The 20,878-nt window shown below is 49.3% G+C and overlaps 1 protein-coding gene across 1 annotated transcript in view; it reads left to right on the plus strand.

Annotated features, from left to right (window-relative positions):
• The window catches only part of rab3gap1 (RAB3 GTPase activating protein subunit 1), a 48,082-nt gene that overhangs the window by 14,049 nt on the left and 13,155 nt on the right, over positions 1-20,878 (plus strand). Inside the window, exons 14-21 of the mRNA XM_056579433.1 lie at positions 71-193; positions 767-939; positions 2,488-2,542; positions 5,031-5,429; positions 10,159-10,296; positions 16,285-16,512; positions 19,806-19,902; positions 20,509-20,612. Coding sequence (XP_056435408.1) covers positions 71-193; positions 767-939; positions 2,488-2,542; positions 5,031-5,429; positions 10,159-10,296; positions 16,285-16,512; positions 19,806-19,902; positions 20,509-20,612 — 1,317 coding nt within the window. The remainder of the gene's footprint in view (positions 1-70; positions 194-766; positions 940-2,487; positions 2,543-5,030; positions 5,430-10,158; positions 10,297-16,284; positions 16,513-19,805; positions 19,903-20,508; positions 20,613-20,878) is intronic.

Consider the following 20,878-nt stretch of genomic DNA (forward strand, 5'->3'; position numbering starts at 1 on the left):
ATCCTTGTTTTAAAACGCGTCTTTGTTTCGTCCTTTCTTCGTTTCCCTCCCTCCCCCTCCCCCCTCTTAGTATTTATTCCCGGACGCGGCGGTGGAGAGGTCTTCGACGGGGACTTCGGACGCCAGCGACGGCCGGGCCGCGCCGCCACCTAGCACCGGCGGCAGGAGCGAGCCCGATAAAGACTCCGATTATGTGGGTCTAACGTGCCTCCCATCGACACAAATTATTCCTGCTGCTCTTTAATGGCACGTTAAAGAGAAAAGGGGGTGTTCACAGAGAGGGAGGGAGAGAAAAGAGAGTTATGGGGGGAGGGCAGTAGTTCTGCGGCTTGAATACGCCAATTCAAGGATAAAAAGAGGTTTCTGCTTTAGATAAGGGAAAGGAGAAATTCGGCAGCCACTTCAAAGCCTTTATCGGATGAAGCGCTAACAAACACCTCGCCAAACTATCGGATTGTGCACAATTTACAAGTAAGCACAATTCACAATTTGAGCAGGAAAAAATAATAATCTCTGGGCTCATTTACACATTAAAGACAGATAAAAAGAAGCGGCTTTGTGTTTTTTTGTATCTGTGAAAATGCCGTCTGTGTACAAAAGGCTGCGATAATTAGTTCTTCAAGTGGCATTTCATGCAGCCAGTGAATAATTGGTATTCCCTTTCTGCCACTATATATTCCACGTTTTTAAAAGTTGAAGTCCAAACTTTTTCCCCGCAATGTCCTTCATGCCCACCACCCGTCTCATCGACTCCCTCTCCTTCCAGAACCTGTTCAACCAGCTGAAGTCGGCGCCCAGCGACAGTCTGACCTATCGGCTGGCCCTGTGCGTGTGCCTGGTAAACTTCTACCACGGTGGCGTGCGCGCCCTGGCCCATCTGTGGCAGGAGTTTGTGCTAGAGATGCGCTTCCGCTGGGAGAACAACCACCTAGTCTACGGGTAGGTCTATTCTCTCAAATCAGACTCTAGATTAATATCTATAGGCTGATGGCAGACCATCAAGCGTTTCACTTCTCTGGTCCCTTCATATTTGATTACCCAATCATGTCACTGGAGGCGACATGATTGGAAGCACGTAATCGGCACGCCCAAACTCAGCCAGCAGTTGGTAACTGTAGTAATGTGTCTGTTAAGATTTCTTGTCAACAACTTGTTGTCTGACCACTAAAGAAATACACTTATTCAAACCCTCTTCTGAACTCTTCATAAACTTGCGCAAATCCATGTTCTTCGTAAGAATACCTCTGTAACCAAACAAGCATCAAGGTGTAACTGCGCCCCTTAAGGTTTTTGGTTTGGGGTCAGGGCTCTGTACTGTCTCCCCCCAGGAGTTCTTCTAGAACATGGGGTCTCAGCTAAGGGTAGGGCTGACCTTCATTTTCTAAACCTTTTCCACCCTGAAGTGGAAAGCCGCGCAATCGCTCACCTGGCCGTACGTAGCGTTGCATATTACATTCAACCGCAAAATAGTAAAAGCATACATCTTTAATGGTGCCAGCGCCCTTATTTGCATGCAGCTATTTGTCATCATCATCATCATCATCATCATCATCATCATCATCATCATCATGTTCAGTACTGGAAAACAGAAAGTCACCTCAATGGAACCCAGCTCTTTATTTCTAAAGAAGGAGGGCAGGTCTCAATTATGAGACCCATAAAAAGAGCCGATCGGGATACACAGTATGGCGGCTGCCATGGCGACAACCTTGTATAACATTTTTACTAACGAGGGCTGCTTTCATTCAGTTGGCATCGTCAAAGACGTTCAGATGAACTCACGCGGTCGACATAGGAAGTCAGAGGGGAAGCACAGGGGCATAATAATAGATATTAGGCGAGCACAATACAGGTACAAACTTTGAAAGGAAAGGCATAATATGATTTCGCATTGAATGCTATTGGATTTCCAAGTGTGCGCATTGTAAATCCACCAACGTTTCCCGTTTGTCGTTTCAGCCTTTTTATTCTAGTGAATGTACTAGTGCGTTTCTGTGCAGTTCCTGCCTTCAGAGCAGTTGGTGGTACACCAGACACAAGCCGATTCACAGGGCTGTCATTTGATGAATCACCGAGTTGGATACCGCGGCACTGTTCTAAAGTCATGATGAATATTTTGTGTCAATAATACAACTTGTAAATTTGACCGCAAATATATATTTTTGAATTGCATGCCATCTGAAATGGATAGATGGATAGATGTAGATGGACCCCCTCGAAAACGAGAAGTTTCATCTCAAGGGGTTATCCTCCCAACAACAATAACAATTTCAAACAGATGGCTATGGTTGCTTTTTGCTCAAAGCCAAAGTATATCGTTTCCTGGTTCAACCCTAGCCCTAACCCCTACCTGCGCTCTTAAATGAACCGTATCTCTTCACTGTGTGTCCCTTAGGATGCGACCTCCTTAGAGCCCGAATTAGAGAATGGTATTGCAGGTCTGAATGTTCTCTTCTGACTCCCTCTCACCTCCTCTCCAACTCCTAGGCTGGCCAGCGGAGCCCCTGATCTCCGCTGTTGTCTGCTGCATCAGAAGCTCCAGGTAACCACTGACATACACACCTATTCACACACACACACACGCGCGCGAACACACGCACACACGCAAACACACACAAAAACCCTGTACATACTGTATGTACACACACACAATGCACACACACAAATTCAATAGCTTGTAGAAAAGAGAGCTGCTTTATTTCAGATTAGTCTTGTTTTAAGAACACATTGGACAACGTCTCACAGTTCCCCAAGTGTTAAAAACGATGTCCATTGATTTTAGTAAAAAATAGGTTAAATATCAATATCACCATCTAATTGTGCAAAAAATACAAAGAAATACTGTCCAATGTCCAGTCTTCCAAATGAGACTATTCTGAAAGAGATCTGTCGTTTTTAACCAAGCTATTTTTATTGAAAGCCAGTGATATCAAAAATAAATCCAGTGTGATGCTTTCTGCATCTGTGTGTCATTGGACGGTGCAGAAATAGCCGGAGATGGGTTTCAGCTCTGGGGATATTGCAGTCTTGGCCCACGCATGTGTCCACGGTTGAAGCATCACTAGCACCACGGTTAAGAATTTGCGTCTCTTGTCCCGTGAGACTTTGAACGCACGATTGGGGTGGTTCCCAATTTAATCCTGTACCAAAGCCAACTTGTCGACTTGATTTACATTTTTAAAAGTGTAATTCAGGCTAAGGATTGAAATGGTGATAAAGGATGAAACGGGGGTTTAAAATGTTGCAGAGATTCTTAAAAAAAAACAAAGGCAGAAAAAGAAAAGCCAACAAAGCACACAGCAATTTAAAATATGTGTTTTTTGCAAGCCGAGAGCCGCCCGTCTCTATACAAAACATATTAGGAGAAAATTACCAGTGTCCCAGGAGGGCCTGTGAGTGTTTGATTTGAATTGAAGCTGATGAGCAAGCGCTGGGAGGGGACGGCTATCAAATGGTGTGCATCGCATCACAACGGATTCACTCGCCAGGAAAGGGAATCGATGACCTCCCACGCACAATAACGCTGTCAACGGGAAGGGAGAAGAAAAAAAATCAGCCCAAGATGTAATTCGTACTGAAATGTTTCAGGTATCACCTTGATGGTGTGCGTCATCTTGCCCATTAAAATAACTCGGATAACTCGGCTATACTTAACTTCACAACGGCTTTGCTCTACTTTAATAGGAAAGAAATAGGGTGCTGTAGCTAATATGGAGTTAATGAAATCAAAGATAATTAACCAATGTCAAGATATTTTGCGTTAATGTAAAAGCGTATAATTTGAACGATCCTCTTGCAAACATGAGATTAATTTAAAAAGTGTTAACTGCCCTTATATTGAGTTAAATTAGTTATCTCTGTCATGGCCAATTTACGAAATACACAATTGTTATTATTTAAAGAACTTGGACGTTTTTTAATTGGGCAATTTCTCTGTTCAACCGGCTTTATTTGCGTTTCAATCATGCCGCTAAGCCAAATGAACGGCTAATTTGATCGGCCAACCGCTCAACGCTGATGCCATGGAACAGTACGAAGGTTAATGTGCTGGAAAAATTACACAAACCCCCCCCCCCCCCAAAAAAACAGCAGCACTACAACGGGGGGAGGAATGTTGAGTTTGATTGCATTAAGACTTGAATTATGAGCTCAAACAAGAGCCTCATCTGTAACAATTAGCTGCTGGTTGATCACGATCAATTAGAAGCCGACTTTGTGCTCTCCTTCGCTCTGATGCGGCCAACCCCCCCCCCCCCCCCCCCCCCTAAATACAGTCTAGGTCATTTACCTGCAGTGGTGTTTTGTTCTCTGGCCCTGGGCTTGTTCAGCTGTGTAAAAATAGAGCGAGGCAATGGGCCTCTGAGAGACATCTGGAGCTCTGATAGAAGACGGGAGGAGAGGTTAGAATCCTCTGGAACAGAGACGTCCCCCAGTGAGATATGCTTCGCGCATTCTCTCCTTTTTCGCTCCGTTTCTTCCTTCTTCCATTGTTCTTGCTTTACCTGAGTTACCCCCACCCCTCCCGTTCTTTCGGTTTCTATTATTTTGCTATTTTTAACCCTTTCGGCCGCCATCTTTTAGGGCCCAGCCGTTCTTTGTGGTTATTAAGTGGCAGGCCTGGCGCTTCTTTGAGAGATGAGGTTGTTGAGAGTGGAGTCGTTCGCTCTAAAGATGAAGAATGGGCCGAAAGGCGAGACATTTCAAAACGGCAAAGAATGATAAAGAGTCCCTTTGTTATTGTATATTGGTATTCCATGTACGTACCGACACTTCTGAGCTCGATACACACACACACACACACGCACACACAGACACAGACACAGACACAGACACACAGACACACAGACTCACAGACACACACATACACACACACACACACCACACACACACACACACACAGACACACAGACCTACCATAGCAGTGTGTTTCTAACAGCACCCTCTGTCTCTGCCTGTGTGTGTTTGGGTATTTGTGTGTGTTTGTTTGCGGGTGTGTGCGCTTGTGTGCGGGCGTCTGGTTCTCCACCAAGATGCTCAACTGCTGCATCGAGAGGAAGCGGGCGAGGGACGAGTCCCGGAAGGCCAGCGACGGGGGAAAGGAGCGGGACCGACAGCTGCCGGGCGGCGGCGAGAACGGGCGCCGTAGCCGCCGCGGCGAGGGCGCGGCCGGTGCCACCGCCGCCACGGCGGCCGGCTCCGGCGCCGCGCGGGAGGCCTCCCCGGGGAAGTCGTGGGACTCGTGGAGCGACAGCGAGGACGAGTTCTTCGAGTGCCTGAGCGACCAGGAGGAGGCGGCGGCGGCGAAGGAGGGCGAGGCGGAGAAGGGCGCAGCCGGCAGGGCCAAGCCCCCCGACGGCAGGCTCCACCCCCACGGCACCATGACCCTCCTGAACCCGTCCACAGAGCCCATGTACATCCCCGTCACGCAGGTCAGAGGCACGCGCGGGCATACGTACGCAGACACTCACACCCCTCACTCACACATGCACACACACTCGACGACGTCACAAGTACATGCCACCCCTGCTCTCTCTCTCTCTCTCTCTCTCTCTCTCTCTCTCTCTCTATCTTCTCTCTCTCTCTCTCTTTGCCTCTCTCTCTCCTTGCTCTCTCTCTCTCTCTCTCTCTCTCTCTCTCTCTCTCTTTGCCTCTCTCTCTCTCTCTTTGCCTCTCTCTCTCTCTCTGACACACAGTACCAGCTGGGGCTCAATAATCCTGTTCTTCTAGATCTGGTTGTCTTCATGTAAAAAAAAAATGGGGTGGCTTATTCCAATCTAAAGAAAGAACATTTCAAACCTTCTTCGCCCATTTCGTTTCCGTTGTGGTCGGCTTCAAAACCCCCAATAAAAGCTAAGACAAAGCGGTTCGCGGGTTAAAGTCATCAAAGCATGCGGAAGGTGCACCCTCACCTCCCTGCGCAGTGACTGTTTCTTCTGTTCATGCCCCCCCCCCCCCCCCCCCCAACTCTCCTGCTCTGGGGTTAATCTGAATCGCACGGCGCACTAACGATAAATCACTGCAGCATAATTCACCTAATTGGCTTGAGGAGGAGAGAGACCCTCGCTGCTCCCCAAGACGGATCGACTTGTCCATGTATATATATATATATATATATATATATATTCGGCCATGGTCGTCTCTCCGGCTATTTTCCATCCATCTTAAAGTGAGCGCTTGGTGAGTGAGGCGCCGTCGCCCCAGTTTGGAGGCGGTGGGAGTTGGCGCCGGACCTTCCCGTTGGCGAGGAGGATTCGGGTGGGGGGGGGGGGATTTAGCTGGGAGCTAGCCAGGGGAGGTTCTGCCACCGCCGCCGCCCCGCTCCCCCCCTTCATCTATTATACAGGGAGGCGGAATGGTCGGGGCTAATGAATGCAGAAACAACAAGGAAAAGACAAGGAAAGAGCTGACCCTGCTCAATAATTAACAGTGGGAGACGAGTGAGGATGAGGAGGAAGGTAGACCCCTGCATTCTCTCTCTCTCTCTCTCTCTCTCTCTCTCTCTCTCTCTCTCTCTCTCTCCTCTCTCTCTCATCTCTCTCCAATCTCTCTCTCTGCTCTCCTCGCTCTCTCTCTCTCTCTCTCTCTCTCTCTCTCTCTCTCTCTCTCTCGCTCTCTCTCTGATGGCTACCAAAGTTTGTGCTTAGCCCAATATTTATGATATCGAATAGTTTGAAATCCAAACTTTGCATGTGCTTCTCTCGAGAAATTAGTTAGTAGCCTTAGGTACCTCTCTGCTTCCATACCCCACCGGCGCAATCTCCAACGCCCTCTTCACACGTGCAAGATCACATAGGTAACATGTGTGTTGGTGTGGTGCAGGGGGAATGCCGCGGTGCACAGACGGTCACAACGGAAATAGTGTTGGGTGACTGGGAGAGAGACGGGGACGTGCACAGAGACCGAGAGAGGAAGAGGGAGATTCAGAGTGAGACATACGCATGGGGAATGAGAGAAAAGAGGGAGATAGAGAGAGTGAGAGACACAGAGAGTGAGAGAATAAGAAAGACGGGGAGAAGTAGAATAGGAATTATTAAGTGTGCAAGGGAGAAAAAGATACAAGCATCAGCAATACTGCTGCTGGCCGGACGGTTTCTCTTGGGGCCGTGTGTGTGTGTGTGTGTGTGTGTGTGTGTGTGTGTGTGTGTGTGTGTGTGTGTGTGTCGGTGTGTGTGTGTATTCCTGTGTGTCTGTTTGTTTTGCCTGCAATTGGGAGGGAAAGGCGAAAAACAATAACTGCACATGTGCACATTCGTCTCGAAATTGAGCGCCTCCAACAATTTGAACATCTCGTGCAGGTTTGGATCCTGGACCCAGAAGATCCTTTTTTCGATTTCCTTTTGGCTTGCTTAAAATAAAAGGCTCCCCCTTCTTCCTCTGTTCTCTTCTCCCACTGTACCTAACACACACCTTCCACACACTTCTTTGGTCGTTTTTATCTTCTCTCCATGTTTGATTATTGCTTCTCCCTCTTTTTTATTTGATTCTCTGTCCTGGTGCCGTATATCTACGAGACACGGCCACTCCCTCTTCATCAATCCTTTATCGGTGCTCCCTGTCCCCGTCGCTGTCCCCGTCTCTCCGTCTGTGTGTGACAGACGTCCAATATTATATGGGTTGCTGCGGCGTTTCGATTTGAAGGTGACGATGAAAGTCATGTCTAGGATTTGTAGACGCCGACGGGCCAATAGGAAGTTGGAACATCGGATTAGGGTTCCGTGATCAGATATCGGAGAGGGACAGCCCGGTCTCTTTTGTCTAATTACAATACAATAGTTTGAACCGCTGTTGATTTATCGGTGCTATGCTCTTCCGATCTGCTCTTTTTCCATACATAGTTATCGCCTCTCCCGTGACGGCCCGGTACAGTACAGTACCGGGGTGCGGCAAGGGAAAGCACATGTGTGTGTGTGTGTGTGTGTCAGTCAGGGTACGGGATGTGGTATGACGGGGTGGGGGGGGGGGCCTTCGTGACCACTTCATTTGTAATGAGGCGGACGGCTCGGCTCGCGACTCACCTTGCCCGGCTTTAATTAGTCTGCGCCGCGGAAACGGGCGGGCTTTCACCCACGCTCCTCTGCGCCCATTTAAACCCCCGGCGCGCCCACTCAGGGCCGGCCTAATGGCGCCGCTGCCAGTGATGATTATTTCATTAAAATTTTTTCATTACGTGCGATAATCTACCCTTTTATAACAAAAATACAATTATGACACGTCGAGTCGTGCGCTGTTCCCCTCGTACACCTCACTGGTTATCGATCCGCCTGGACAGGAAAAGACAAGCCGTCACGCAAAGACATGCACGACATCACAAGTACATGGCAACCCTACCCGCTCGGTCTCTGTCTCTCTCTCTCTCTCTCTCTCTCTCTCTCTCTCTCTCGTCTCTCTCTCTCTCTCTCTCTCTCGTCTCTCTCGGTCTCTCTCTCTCTCGGTCTCTCTCTCTCTCGGTCTCTCTCTCTCGGTCTCTTTCTCTTGCTCGGTATCGGTCTCTGTCTCTCTCTAGGTCTCTCTCTTGTCTCTCTCTTGTCTCTCTCTCTCTGTCTCCCTCTCCCTCTAACTCGCGGTGGCGACGGCAGCTATAGTGCTGATTTAGAGCTCAGACAAGGTGAGCGCCTCAGCCGCGCTTCAAAAGACCGGGTGTCAAGCGTTCCGGCTACCAAGCCGCCGATTTAAGTAAAGCACTTTTGGTGCCGTCACCGGAGGGCCATTAGTGGCCGCCACCGCACAAGAGGCTAAAGAAAGCATTTAAGTCAGGGCAGGGGACGTATGGGAGGTAATAGCGCCGGCCCAGCTGTAGCTCACAGCTATTAAGGAGCAGAGGCCAGGAGGAGGGGGCGCAAAAAACAAATGCAATAAAGATAAAAAACGTTCTTCCTTCAATTCATCTCTTTCCTTCCAGTGGTTCGTTCACAACCAAGAAGTCTTTGATTGTCGCTCGCTTTGGATTCACTTTTTTCGTCTTGCCATCTCACTTCCAGAGAACAAGCTGATGGCCGATATTTTCCGACAACAATGCTCTCTCTTCTGGTTTGACCCAGTAACACCAGGAACACACAGCCGTACTTGTCGTCACAAAAGTGTATTGGCATTGCCTTGGTATGAAGACGGGCCTCTAGGCCTTGTAGCGCCCGCGTATTAGCTCTAAATCCGGACTACGAGACCTAGGCTAGACCCCCTGTGTGGCCCAGCGTGTTCTATTACTGCGGAGGTCCCCGGGTTTGAACCCTACATAACGTGCCATCGGAGGCGAGTCTTGTTAGTGCGTACTAGTTAGTTGGACCCGGACTTCAATTGTCAGCGAGGGCCACACAGATTGATTAGCAGGCTGTGATTGTTTTTCCTGACGGAACAGCTGCTCCCCTTAGTTGAGATCGGCTCCGGGCGCTAGCGATGGAGCTGTCAGCGATTTCTCGCCATCGTAGGACGATGTCTGGCCAGTAAGTGACAGGGGTCAGCTCACAGTCTCCATCCTTTTTCTTTGGCCCTGATTTTAATTTTAATTTTTTCCTTTTTTGAACCACATTCGACACAAACAAGGAGGGGACGTTTTTATTAACATCCTGATAGCAGCCCTTGATGCTGTTCACAAATGGTAATTGTAGCATGTACAATCGGTTTGATAAAGAAATGGATTTTTTCCAATGATGCTGATGGTAAGCTCAATAAGCTACAAGCTACAACAGTGACCTCATTTTGAGATCGAGTACAGGAGGCGCACACACTTGGAAACATAATCACGAACAAAGATCATTCAGACATTAATGATTTTACCCGCCGCGCTCGTGACATCACTTTATAACAAACAACGACCGGAAGGGATAATGGTAACCAACTGTGTGTGTGTGTGTGTGTGTGTGTGTGTGTGTGTGTGTGTGTGTGTGTGTGTGTGTGTGTGTGTGTGTGTGTGTGTGTGTGTGTGTGTGTGTGTGTGTGTGTGTGTACGGGTGTCTGCACGTGAGCATGTGCGTGCTTGTGTGGGGGTCTGCATGTGTGTCTGCTTGTGTGGGTGTGTGTGTGCGTGTGTGCATGTGTCTGCACGTGTGAATGTTTGTGCTTGTGTGGGTGTCTGCATGCTTGTGTGTCTGCGTGCGTTCCCGTGCTGGTGTGTGTGTGTGCGTGCCCGTGCTAATGTGTGTGCGTGTGTGCGTGTGCCCACAGGAGCCGGCCCCCATGACGGAGGACCTCCTGGAGGAGCAGTCGGAGGTGCTGGCCAAGCTGGGCACCACGGCCGAGGGTGCCCACCTCCGGGCCCGCATGCAGAGCGCCTGCCTGCTCTCCGACATGGAGTCCTTCAAGGTGAGAGACACACACGCACACACACACACACTTTGACTAAAGTGCCACCCCAGACGTGCAACCAGGAATTAAATCCAGATGCATATGGATTATGCTGAAATATTGGACTTTCAAACAGGTGATGGCGCGTGGTGGGCCTTTCTGTTGCACCTTCTTGCGTCCCCTCGGCTCAAACACAGGAAATAGACGGAACGTGCTAGAAATGGGGAACGCTGCTTCTTTGTGCACTGGATTTAGCATACTGCAGGCCTGTTTTTTTATGTACACCATAAGTAAGGTAATAAAAAAATATATAAAGTTTAGATATCAAACAACGATGTCAAACATATTGTTTACATTTTGTTTGGGGGAGATGTGGCTTAATTCCTTTATCATTGAACCAGGCCCAACGTTCTCCCAGTACAGTGGTAGGACCTTGTTCCAGTTAGATACAAGGTTATTGTTGCTGCGAGTCACATGTCATGGCAGATGAGGGCGCATCAAGACACACACACACACACATGCATGCCACACACCACACACTCCACAACACACAGGTCGTTATTGCCATTGCAGCCACCTGCTTCTTCCTGAGCAGCTATAAGCTCATGTGTCAGGCTGTGATTGGTGAATGAATGCAGACACACACGCACACACACGCACAAGCACACAAACACCTCCCGACACTAAGAGAGACTGCACACGAGGGCGGCTGACATGAAGCCCATTAATGTTGTGCTGTGGCCCTCAGTCAATGTGTCACAGCGGCAGGCCATAGATTAGATTCAGCCCACCACCCTTCACACGGACACAGGGCGCACCGTCCTGCTAATGACATCATCAATGGACCGGTGGCGGGTAAGTCTGGATGTCTTTGGTGTCGACCACTCTGCGTGGGGGGCAGCGGAGGTGAGGTCTGGGGAAAAGGTTGCAGCCGAACTCACAAGGAAAGTTTTGGATCGTTCCTTCCTTTTTCCTCAAGCAGATACATTTTCATTTGAGCCCCTGTTTACGTTTGACCACCACCTCAGCATTCAATAAATACAAAGATTTCTTTAAGGAGGAAAAATTGTCTGTTACTTTAAACTTTAAGGACCCTTTGAAAACGTCAGGCTACACTCCCCCAGTCCCCCTCCCTCCAGTTTAATAACGAAGGCAATTATCTGCACTCATTCCTGCAGCTTTCATATCGATGAAAGCAGGTGTTCATTTGTGCATTCCAGCAGCCAACTTTTTCCATTTGTCTTTCTGCTCCCAGAGTTGATCTTTATAATGCTAACTCTTTGTGTCAGACATTAGGGGTTCATATATGCCGTATGTTATTTTTTGGGCATTTAAGAAGAGAAATGTTACCAATAAACATGATATTGACATTTGATAACGGGCGTGCGCTGAATGATTGAGTAATTGTGGATACAGGTGTCAAATATGTTCAAATTGATTGGGATGAGTCCTAGAAGTAAATCGCCTTATTGGTTTTTATCTACTAATGCATTCTCATTAACATTAGGGATGTTAAGATTCACCGATGTGCATCGGGGGCCGATTTGAGTGTTTTACGATTCGAATGCATCGCTTGTCGGGATCACGATCGATCCATATGTAAAAAAATCAATTCAGACTTGGACATTTTAAAGGAATGAATTGGTATTAATTACGGTAATCTCTCTAGTTTCAACATTCCAAAACGCATCCTGTCTACCTAACAGAAGGCATCTCAGGACATCTCGGTGTCTAACTGGTCAACTGTGACGAGACAACCGATCTACAAATCACCCGCGCTTCACAGGAACGAGCTTCCAGGAACGAGCTTCCGCCTTGTGTTGCACAATTGAGACATTTCTAAAAACACAATGAAAAAAGGAAGTTCCGAAACACGTTTTCAACACTGTCGTGCAGTCGGCTCTCTTAGACATAGTGTTTTAAATTTAAAGCTGCCTAAAATTGATTCATGCTCACCGAGACGAAAGTAGTTTCTGTCTTCGTGGTTGCAGCACTTTAAGCTGCGTAAGTTTGGCAGCATTATACCTCGCAAGGAGTCATGGTACACCAACACTTGTAATATCAGTAAATCAGGCTCTTATCATCTAATATCATGTTCATAGAGGCATGCTCAGGCTAATCCTAACTCCGGGAATGAAAAGTTACATGTACTGCTAATGCAGTTTAAAATTGGCCTTTCACAAGTATCCTCATTAAAATATCTATCCCCTTTCCACAACAGATGAACCAGAATTTGTTCATCTTGCGTTAACAATTAGGTCTTTATATAGCCTCGGTGAGTGTTGAAGTAAACGTGAAGACTACTTCTGTTCAAAGAAAAAGGATGTTTCTTTAGAGCAGTGACACCCAAGGCCACGTTGATTAATTACGGGAGTGATTCGCTAAGCAACCTGCTGCCGAGCTAACCGGGTTGGACTGTACCCTTCTCTCTGATTAATCAACTTCAGCCGACTTTACTTGGCAAAATGAACATTGACCGCGCTGCATCTGCGGCGATCCCGAGGGGGTACTACACACGCCTGTTGGTGACTTTTCCCGAGCTAGCATTTGACAAATAGCGTTTCCTCGCAACGTCAAACGGGGCCACGGCGTTCCATTATTCTTCCTGCGTGTGTTTTGTCGCATTACGGTGCCCTGTTTAAAGTGTCCCGCTGAACGCTCTACTTTGGAAGGATTTTCCTCTGGCGTGTCCTACCTGAGAAGCCTCAAGTTCTGCAGTGGCCCGGGTTTCTAAACGAGGATGCGGGAACGCTGTGGATACACGTCAGGTACTGCGGTATAGGGCCCCCCTAAGCAGGGAGAATGGCCTCTAAATTTAGCAGGGTGCAGGCCTGTAATTGTGCTTAGCCAAGCATAATCTGGCATTTTGGCTTTAATTACCAGATCCCTCTGGGCACGTGACCGACTGGGATGGCTATGATGAATGGTGCAACTCCAGAATATGACAGCCTTAGCATCCTGAATGATCCACCAAGGCCTCTTCAGTTTTTTTTTCTTTTCCTTCTTTTGTACCCTGCTGCCACGACTGCATGAGTGCACACACATACACACACGCTTACACACACACACACACACACACACACACACACACACACACACACACACACACACACACACACACACACACACACCCTCGCCACTGCACACAGGCAGTATCTTTCCCTGAAGGGGACATGAGCAGTAGCAGCTCACCCCCCTGGGGCTACAGCAACCCACCGTCCCCCGTCCCCCGTCCCCCACCCCCCCTTGTCTCCACTTTACTGGGTTAGACCCTGTCATCAATCCCCCCCCCCCCCCCCATGCTCTCCAGCTCCCTACACCATCCTACACACTTCCTACCGTTCCTCACATCAAGCGCCCCCTCCTCTGTGCTGCTGAAGAGCCTTCTGGTTAATTACACCCTACGGAAGGAACACAAGAAAGCTCCTCAGAAATCAACACACACAGCGCACACACTTAGACACACACTACATCGTGTTGCATGATGTAAAGGTCAAACAATAGTAGGAACACAATGCTGGGTATATTAGTCAGGTGGTCGCAGACTGAACCAGTTCTCCCAACCAGGCCAACCACTTACCCGTTCATATGTTTTTGTTAGAAAACATGTACCATGGTAGGGCAGTCCCTAATGGATAACACGCAGACACACGCAACACAGAAATGCACACGCAGACATACACACATACAAACACACACACACACATAAATATCATTATTGACATCCATACACACTTGCAGCCACCTGCTTTTTTCTGTGCAGTTATGAGCTCAATGTGTCAGGCTGTGATTGTTGAATGAAGGCGGACAGACAAACACACACACACACACACACACACACACACACACACACACACACACACACACACACACACACACACACACACACACACACACACACACACACACACACACACACACACACACACACACAATCACAATCACAATCAAAAGCTAGACTTTTGGACTTGCTTTGGGACTGGGAGACGGCCCTGATAGTACCTGGGAGAGAGAGAGACACACACACACACACACACACACACACACACACACACACACACACACACACACACACACACACACACACACACACACACACCGGCTCACTTGTCAAAGGAGTGAGTAGAATAACATCTATGTTGCACTGGGGTGTATGTGTGTGTGTGTTTTCTTTTGCCTTATCTCATTTCGAGGTTGGATGTGGCCCTGATCGAACTGGGAATAATTTGAGAGGCAGACTCGGGGGGGGGGGGGGGGGGGGGGGGGGGGGGGGTGGAGCAGGGGCTGGCCTGCCTTATTTTTAATGGACCTGTCAGCCTTGATGTGTATCGGCCAGCTCCGCTTCTCTGTGTTATGAGACGGACAGTGCCTAGGAAAGAGTGGATGTCTCCCAGGGGCGGGAGGTCTCTCTGCCTCTGTGCTGAGGGGAGGTGATGATGGTCTCTCTGCCTGTATGCTTGACGGAGGGACTGCTGGTCTCTCTGCCGCTATGCTGAGGGGAAGGTCTGGTGGTCTCTCTGCCGCTATGCTGAGGGCAGGGACCGGCGGTCTCTCTGCCGCTATGCTGAGGGGAATGTCTGGTGGTCTCTCTGCCGCTATGCTGAACGGAGGGACCGGCGGTCTCTCTGCCGCTATGCTGGGGACAGGGACTGGCGGTCTCTCTGCCTGTATGATGAGGGGACGGAGGACATATAGCTGTGGAAGAAGGAGGGCGTGTTGGTAGAGCTTGCGCTGTGACATGGCTAAAAACAGTGTACCAAAAACCAATGATTTTCTCCCCAAGCTCCCTTCATTTCACACGCACGCACACACACGGACGCGCGCGTGTTCACACACACACACACACACACACACACACACACACACACACACACACACACACACGTACACACACGTACACAAACTCATTAATTTCATTTTATTCATATTGGACAAGCAGAACCATCTATGCGTAGCCTTTGAAATGCATATTCTTTTGGTCACCTCCTAACTGATATTAACTCACAACAATTCGAGAGTTAAACAAAGTCGGCACTTAGAGACAACATTCACATTGAATCGTTAAAGCAACCGAAGAGCATCGTTACTCGCCCTGTTCCAGTATGCTAGGCAGGCGCTGCTGCCCAAGAGTGCAGTGTGTGAACAATTGAATGTGTCCGAATGCTTTCCAAACGGGCTGCCAGGCCCCACAATGCCCTGCGGTGTCCACTGTGCATTGAAATTGCTGGAGCATAGAATGGCTGCACCCTGTGCCACAGTTAGCACGGCCAGCCATGGAGTAAAGGGTTTAGGGGGTGGGGGGGGGGGGGGGGGGGGGGGCTCCATATTGTCAACTCCTGCATTACAAAGCCACTGAAACCTTTTCACTGTACGGTGGTTCTTGTGCCCCGTCGACCGTTTCTTTAAGTCGAAGGGTCACAGAGAATAAAATGCTTGTGCCGTAAGGTACTGTGACACCACGAGGCTCAATGATTGTGCTTAACATTACACGGTAGACTAGCGGAACCGTGAGTCGCTCATGGACGACAAGACCCACTCACCCTCTGTCATTAGGCTAACACTCGCTCATTGTTCTGCAACTAACCTTGTATGCAATGCCTGGGGTGAAAGAAAAGAAATATATACCGCCATGTAGTCCAGGGGGGAGGCATGGCTGCTGAGAACACGCTTTGTTTCAAGGGAAGAAGACTTGTTTAACTTCAACTCTAGCTTTTCCAGGTGATGGCGTCACTTTTCTGTAACTACAGCTGGCTGTCTTCCTACATTACCGTCAATGCAAAATCCCCCCGAGGTTATTTTGAGCTTGTGTCGTCCCAACAGTTACTGTTTTGCATGTACAATTTGCATCCCTATCATTGTTGTGAACCAGCACCTGCAGCTCAGTCGCTTATGAAGGACTCAGGGGCGTGGCGTTTGCCGCTTTGCAGGCAAACACGGTTTCCTATTTGATTATTCACACCCACACGTTGCTCCCCCCCCCCCCCCCCCCCCCCCCGGTGTCCGCAGGCCGCCAACCCGGGCTGCTCTCTGGAGGACTTTGTGCGCTGGTACTCTCCCCGGGACTACGTGGAGGAGGAGGTGGTGGACGAGGCGGGCGCCCCCGTGCTCCGGGGCGAGCTGAGCGCCAGGATGAAGATCCCGGGGAACATGTGGGCCGAGGCCTGGGACACGGCCAGGTCGGTGCCCGCGCGCCGCCAGAAGCGGCTGTTTGACGACACCAAAGAGGCCGAGAAGGTAGGGCTTCCACCAGATCTCCTGCCTTCAGAGCAAGGTGTGGGCTGGCTTGGCCCCCGGGTCATAAAGGATGAAGGTGTGGGGGGGAAAGATAATGTGCAACATCTTTTTTTTTTTTCTACTTTTACAGTGACAGCTTGTCACTGTGCAACGTTTTCCCCTGTTTTTCTCCACATGAATTAACCAGGTGTGCCAGCCTGCACATCTTCTTTAAAGGAAGGCCAAGCCCTGTAGTTCTGTTTTGTCTTTCTCATTGACGGAGCATGAAAAAGCCAGGAGCAACAATGTGTTTCAATGTCTGCCTCAAAAGTGTTGTTTTTCTTCTAGCCGATGGCTAGGAGAAGAACCATTCCATGGTTTTACATTACAATGTCATTAAATTGATTCATCCTGCTCCCTCTCTGTTGAACTGGCCAATGTAGCCTTTTATTACAGGAGAATCCGTCCCCGTTTAAAGTGATGGACAACAGGGTCTAAAAAGTGAAATAACCGTAACATATCACAGAGGATGTGTCCACTACAAAACTATCTACCAGTCTGTCAGGAACATTTCAAAAGTGTCTCAATGTCAGCTAATAAGCTGACTTTATGAGCTGTATAAAGTCTTTTGTGGGTGTGTTATGAATGCCGATACGCTTTATAATAACACATCCTCATTTGAAAGCCTAGTCCATGACGTCACAAGATCTGGAAGTTGGGAAGACTTGGTGCTCTGTTTCCCAGCGTCCGATCACTGCGTAGTATTAAAGACTGAACTGCGCTGTCATTGTGTTTTTTTCTCCTTCTGATCCTGCGGGTATTACAATTACTTTCTTGCAGGCAGTGGCTTCATCTAGGGCTCAGGTGAGGGCCATTTAGTATTCCGTCAGTGCTCCCCATGTTTCACTGGGGGAAAAGAGTGACCTTTAGGCCTGTGCACCTTCCAGAAATAGTTGGAAAAAGTGTGTTAGACACTGCGGGAAGCCTTGGGTTTTTGTTGGCTATATAATGCATGCATTTCATCTAAGGAGGGCAACGCTTTCTAAGTTGTGGTGTATATGTTGTTGTGCCTGTTGTGCTCACCACCACGTACCGGCTGAAATTGTTCACCAGCCCGTTTTAGAAAATATGGCCGCGTTCCACATGGGGAGAAGCCAGGGAAAGGCTTTACCTTTTAAACAGTGTCCGGCCGGGCTCCCCTGCAGCGCTGGCAGCACGGGCCCTCTCTCCTTCAAAGCCGCTGTTTCAAAGTGGCATTAAGCACTGCCCCTCTTTTTCGGTTCACTTCTTATTCAGTCCCTTGTATTTATCCTGCGTGGAAAAAGGCAGGGTTTAAAAAGGAAGGTGGAACAAAGCTCTGCGGAGTGGCGGCGCAGGCTTCCAGCCCGGCGCCGTGCAAAGCAGCCATATGCGCGCGTTCGGTTCAAAGTACGACCGTGAAAGTGCTGATACGGTCCCACCGTTCCAGGTGCCGTCGCAATCTGCCTGCTCGGCCCAGATACTTTTTTCCCTTTTTTTTTTTCTTCCCAGCCTCTCCCAGCAAAGCCGAGCCCGCTCCTAAGTGGGTCAGAACACAAGATGTCCGCTAACCCCCCTCCCCCTTACAATACTGCCCCCACCCACCCCCCCCCCCCCCCCCCTCCTCCACTCTTGGAGAGTTTACCCAGAGTTCAGGGGGACCTTGGCCAGCCTTGAAAGTCAGCAGCCACCCCTCGGTTGGCTCGGCTCTGGCTTGTCCTTCAGCTGTCTGCCAACCGGCGACGCTACCGCTGCTCTTTGGGGGGAAACTCCAGGTGCAGGATTTAGTTCGGAATTAATTTGCTGGTTTGAATATTCCCCCCCCCCCCCCCCCCGTGTTCACAAGCCCGCCTCCACCCCCCCTCTGTCCCTCTGTGGTGGACTGACCTCCCTCCTCTCCTTGCTCTAATAAGCTGCCCTCTGAATAGGTGGCAGAACTGCGCTTATATAAGTAGGCCTATATAATTATATTAATAAATAGATATATCATTTCATATTTATGTATTTATTGATAATTATATATATATATATATATATATATATATATATATATATATATATATATATATATGTTTATAAAGTATATTTATTGATTAACAATAATATATTGGTTTAATTCTATCTAAATATAAATACATACCAAAATGTATACAGAGATCCATACTGATTTCTGTGTATCCTGCTGGTTTAGATTATCTGTGCCCGGCGTCGGAGGGCTCTGGCCGCTGACTGCCTTCCAGATCCCCACTGGAGAGGAGGCTCGCCGTCCGTGTTCCTACGGGCTCCTCTTGGCACCTCTCGAATAGAGCAGCCTTTGGCTGTGATCAGGGGGACAGTAGAACCACGTCCGTCCCCCCTCCCCTCCCAAATCCTCCTCCTCATCACCCCCCCCCCCCCCACGTCCCCGCCCATCTGCTCCTACACGTCCGGTGCGAACAAATGACCCTGCCGGTGGGTTTTCGGAGGTGCGAGGCGGTGCATTAGGAAGCAGCCCAGTCCTCCGCTATGGCCGGCCTGGTGGCGTTGGGGCTGTAGCGTGCGGCGAGCGGAACTTAAAAGGGTTTGGGGGGGGGGGGGGGGGGGGGAAGGCAAAAGTGTGCGAGCGAGCCACTTACTCAAAAGAATAACGGCTTTTAGAAATGTCAAGCACCGCGCTGGGGTCCATGACAGCTTCTGCAATCATCATTGTCGGAGGGAGGGAGGAGGGTGGGAGGGAGGGAGGAGGGAGGGGGGAGGGGGGGGAGCCAAAGGGTCGTAGAATTTAAGCAGGGAGAAAAATACAAGTAATGCTTAGGTCCAACATTCAATCTCTCTCTCTCTCTCTCTCTCTCTCTCCCCTCTCTCTCTCGCCCCTCTCGCCCCTCTCTCTCGCCCCTCTCTCTCGCCCCTCTCTCTCGCCCCTCTCGCCCCTCTCTCTCGCCCCTCTCGCCCCTCTCTCTCGCCCTCTCGCCCTCTCTCTCTCTCTCTCTCTCTGTCTCTCTGTCTCTCTGTCTCTCTCTCTCTCTCTCTCTCTCCTCTCTCTCCTCTCTCTCTCTCTCCCCTCCCTCTCTCTCGCACCTCTCTCTCGCCCTCTCCGCCTCTCTCCCATCCGCCCTCTCTCTTCTGCTCTCTCTCTCTCTCTCTCGCGCTCATCCTCTCTCCTCATTCTCTCTCCTCTCTCTCTCCTCTCTCTCTCTCTCTCTCTCTCCTCTCTCTCTCTCTCTCCTGTCTCTCTCCTCGCTCTCTTCTCTCGCTCTAGCAAGGCTCTCTCTCTCTCTCTCTCTCTCTCTCTCTCTCTCTCTCTCTCTCTCTCTCAGGTCCTGCACTACCTGTCAGTCCAAAAACCAGCTGACCTGACCCGGCATCTCCTGCCATGCATCCTGCATGCTGCCGTGCTCAAGCTCAAGGAGGAGGGTGTGTGTGTGTGTGTGTGTGTGTGTGTGTGTTTAAAAGTGTGTGTGTGAGCGTGTGTGTGTGTGTGTGTTTAAAAGTGTGTGTGTGAGCGTGTGTGTGTGTGTGTTTAACAGTGTTTGTGTGTGTGTTTAAAGATGTGTGTGTTTACAAGTGTGTGTTTTTGTGTGTGTTTCAAGGTGTGGGTGTTGGGAGGTTAGTGAGTGTGTGTGGGGAGAAAAGGGGATGGTTGGGGTGGCTGGGTGTGGGGGGGGGGAGTGGATGTGTGTGTGTGTGTGTGTGTGTGTGTGTGTGTGTGTGTGTGTGTGTGTGTGTGTGGGGGTTAAGGGCGTTTGCCTTGGAAAAGGATGGGGTTGGTTGGAAATGCTAGAAGGGCTCTTTTATTCTAATACCTCACATCTTGAGGTAAGTGAGCAGCACAATTTAAGCACCAGGGACGGAGAACCTATGAAAGTTTAATGCTAAGAGGAAGACCATGAAGGCCAATTGCCTACATAGGAATATTTAGAAGGCCAACCAGGCCGGAAGCCTTTCTCTGTGTTTCTCTGTGTTTCTATCTCCGTCCTCTGTTACGATGTTATCTCATTTAGGGTTCTTCCCCTCCTTCAGAGTCCCTGGAGGACATCCCTTCAGTGAAGAAAGCTGTCCAGCAGGCCACTTCTCATGCCAGCAAGCAGCTACGACACCCCAACCCCGACCACAAGAAGCTCGAAGTCAGTCAAATCTCTTCTGTCTGTTCTATCCCTGCTATGTTTCTATCTATCACCCTATGTTATCGTTGGCCTCAATCCCGAGTCAGTGCCTTTTAGCCAATAGATGGATGCAAATTATCAGACGAACAGTGCGTTTACATGCACACTACAAACCCATTTGGAACCTGCTTACTCCAGGTTTTTGTCCACAAGGGATGGGGGATTTCCCGATAGAGCAGTAAATCACGGTTGTGTAAAAAGTTGAGTGCCCGATCCAAAACCCTGTT

This window comes from Gadus chalcogrammus, chromosome 20 (genome assembly GCF_026213295.1).
Source record: "Gadus chalcogrammus isolate NIFS_2021 chromosome 20, NIFS_Gcha_1.0, whole genome shotgun sequence".
Lineage (NCBI taxonomy): Eukaryota > Metazoa > Chordata > Actinopteri > Gadiformes > Gadidae > Gadus > Gadus chalcogrammus.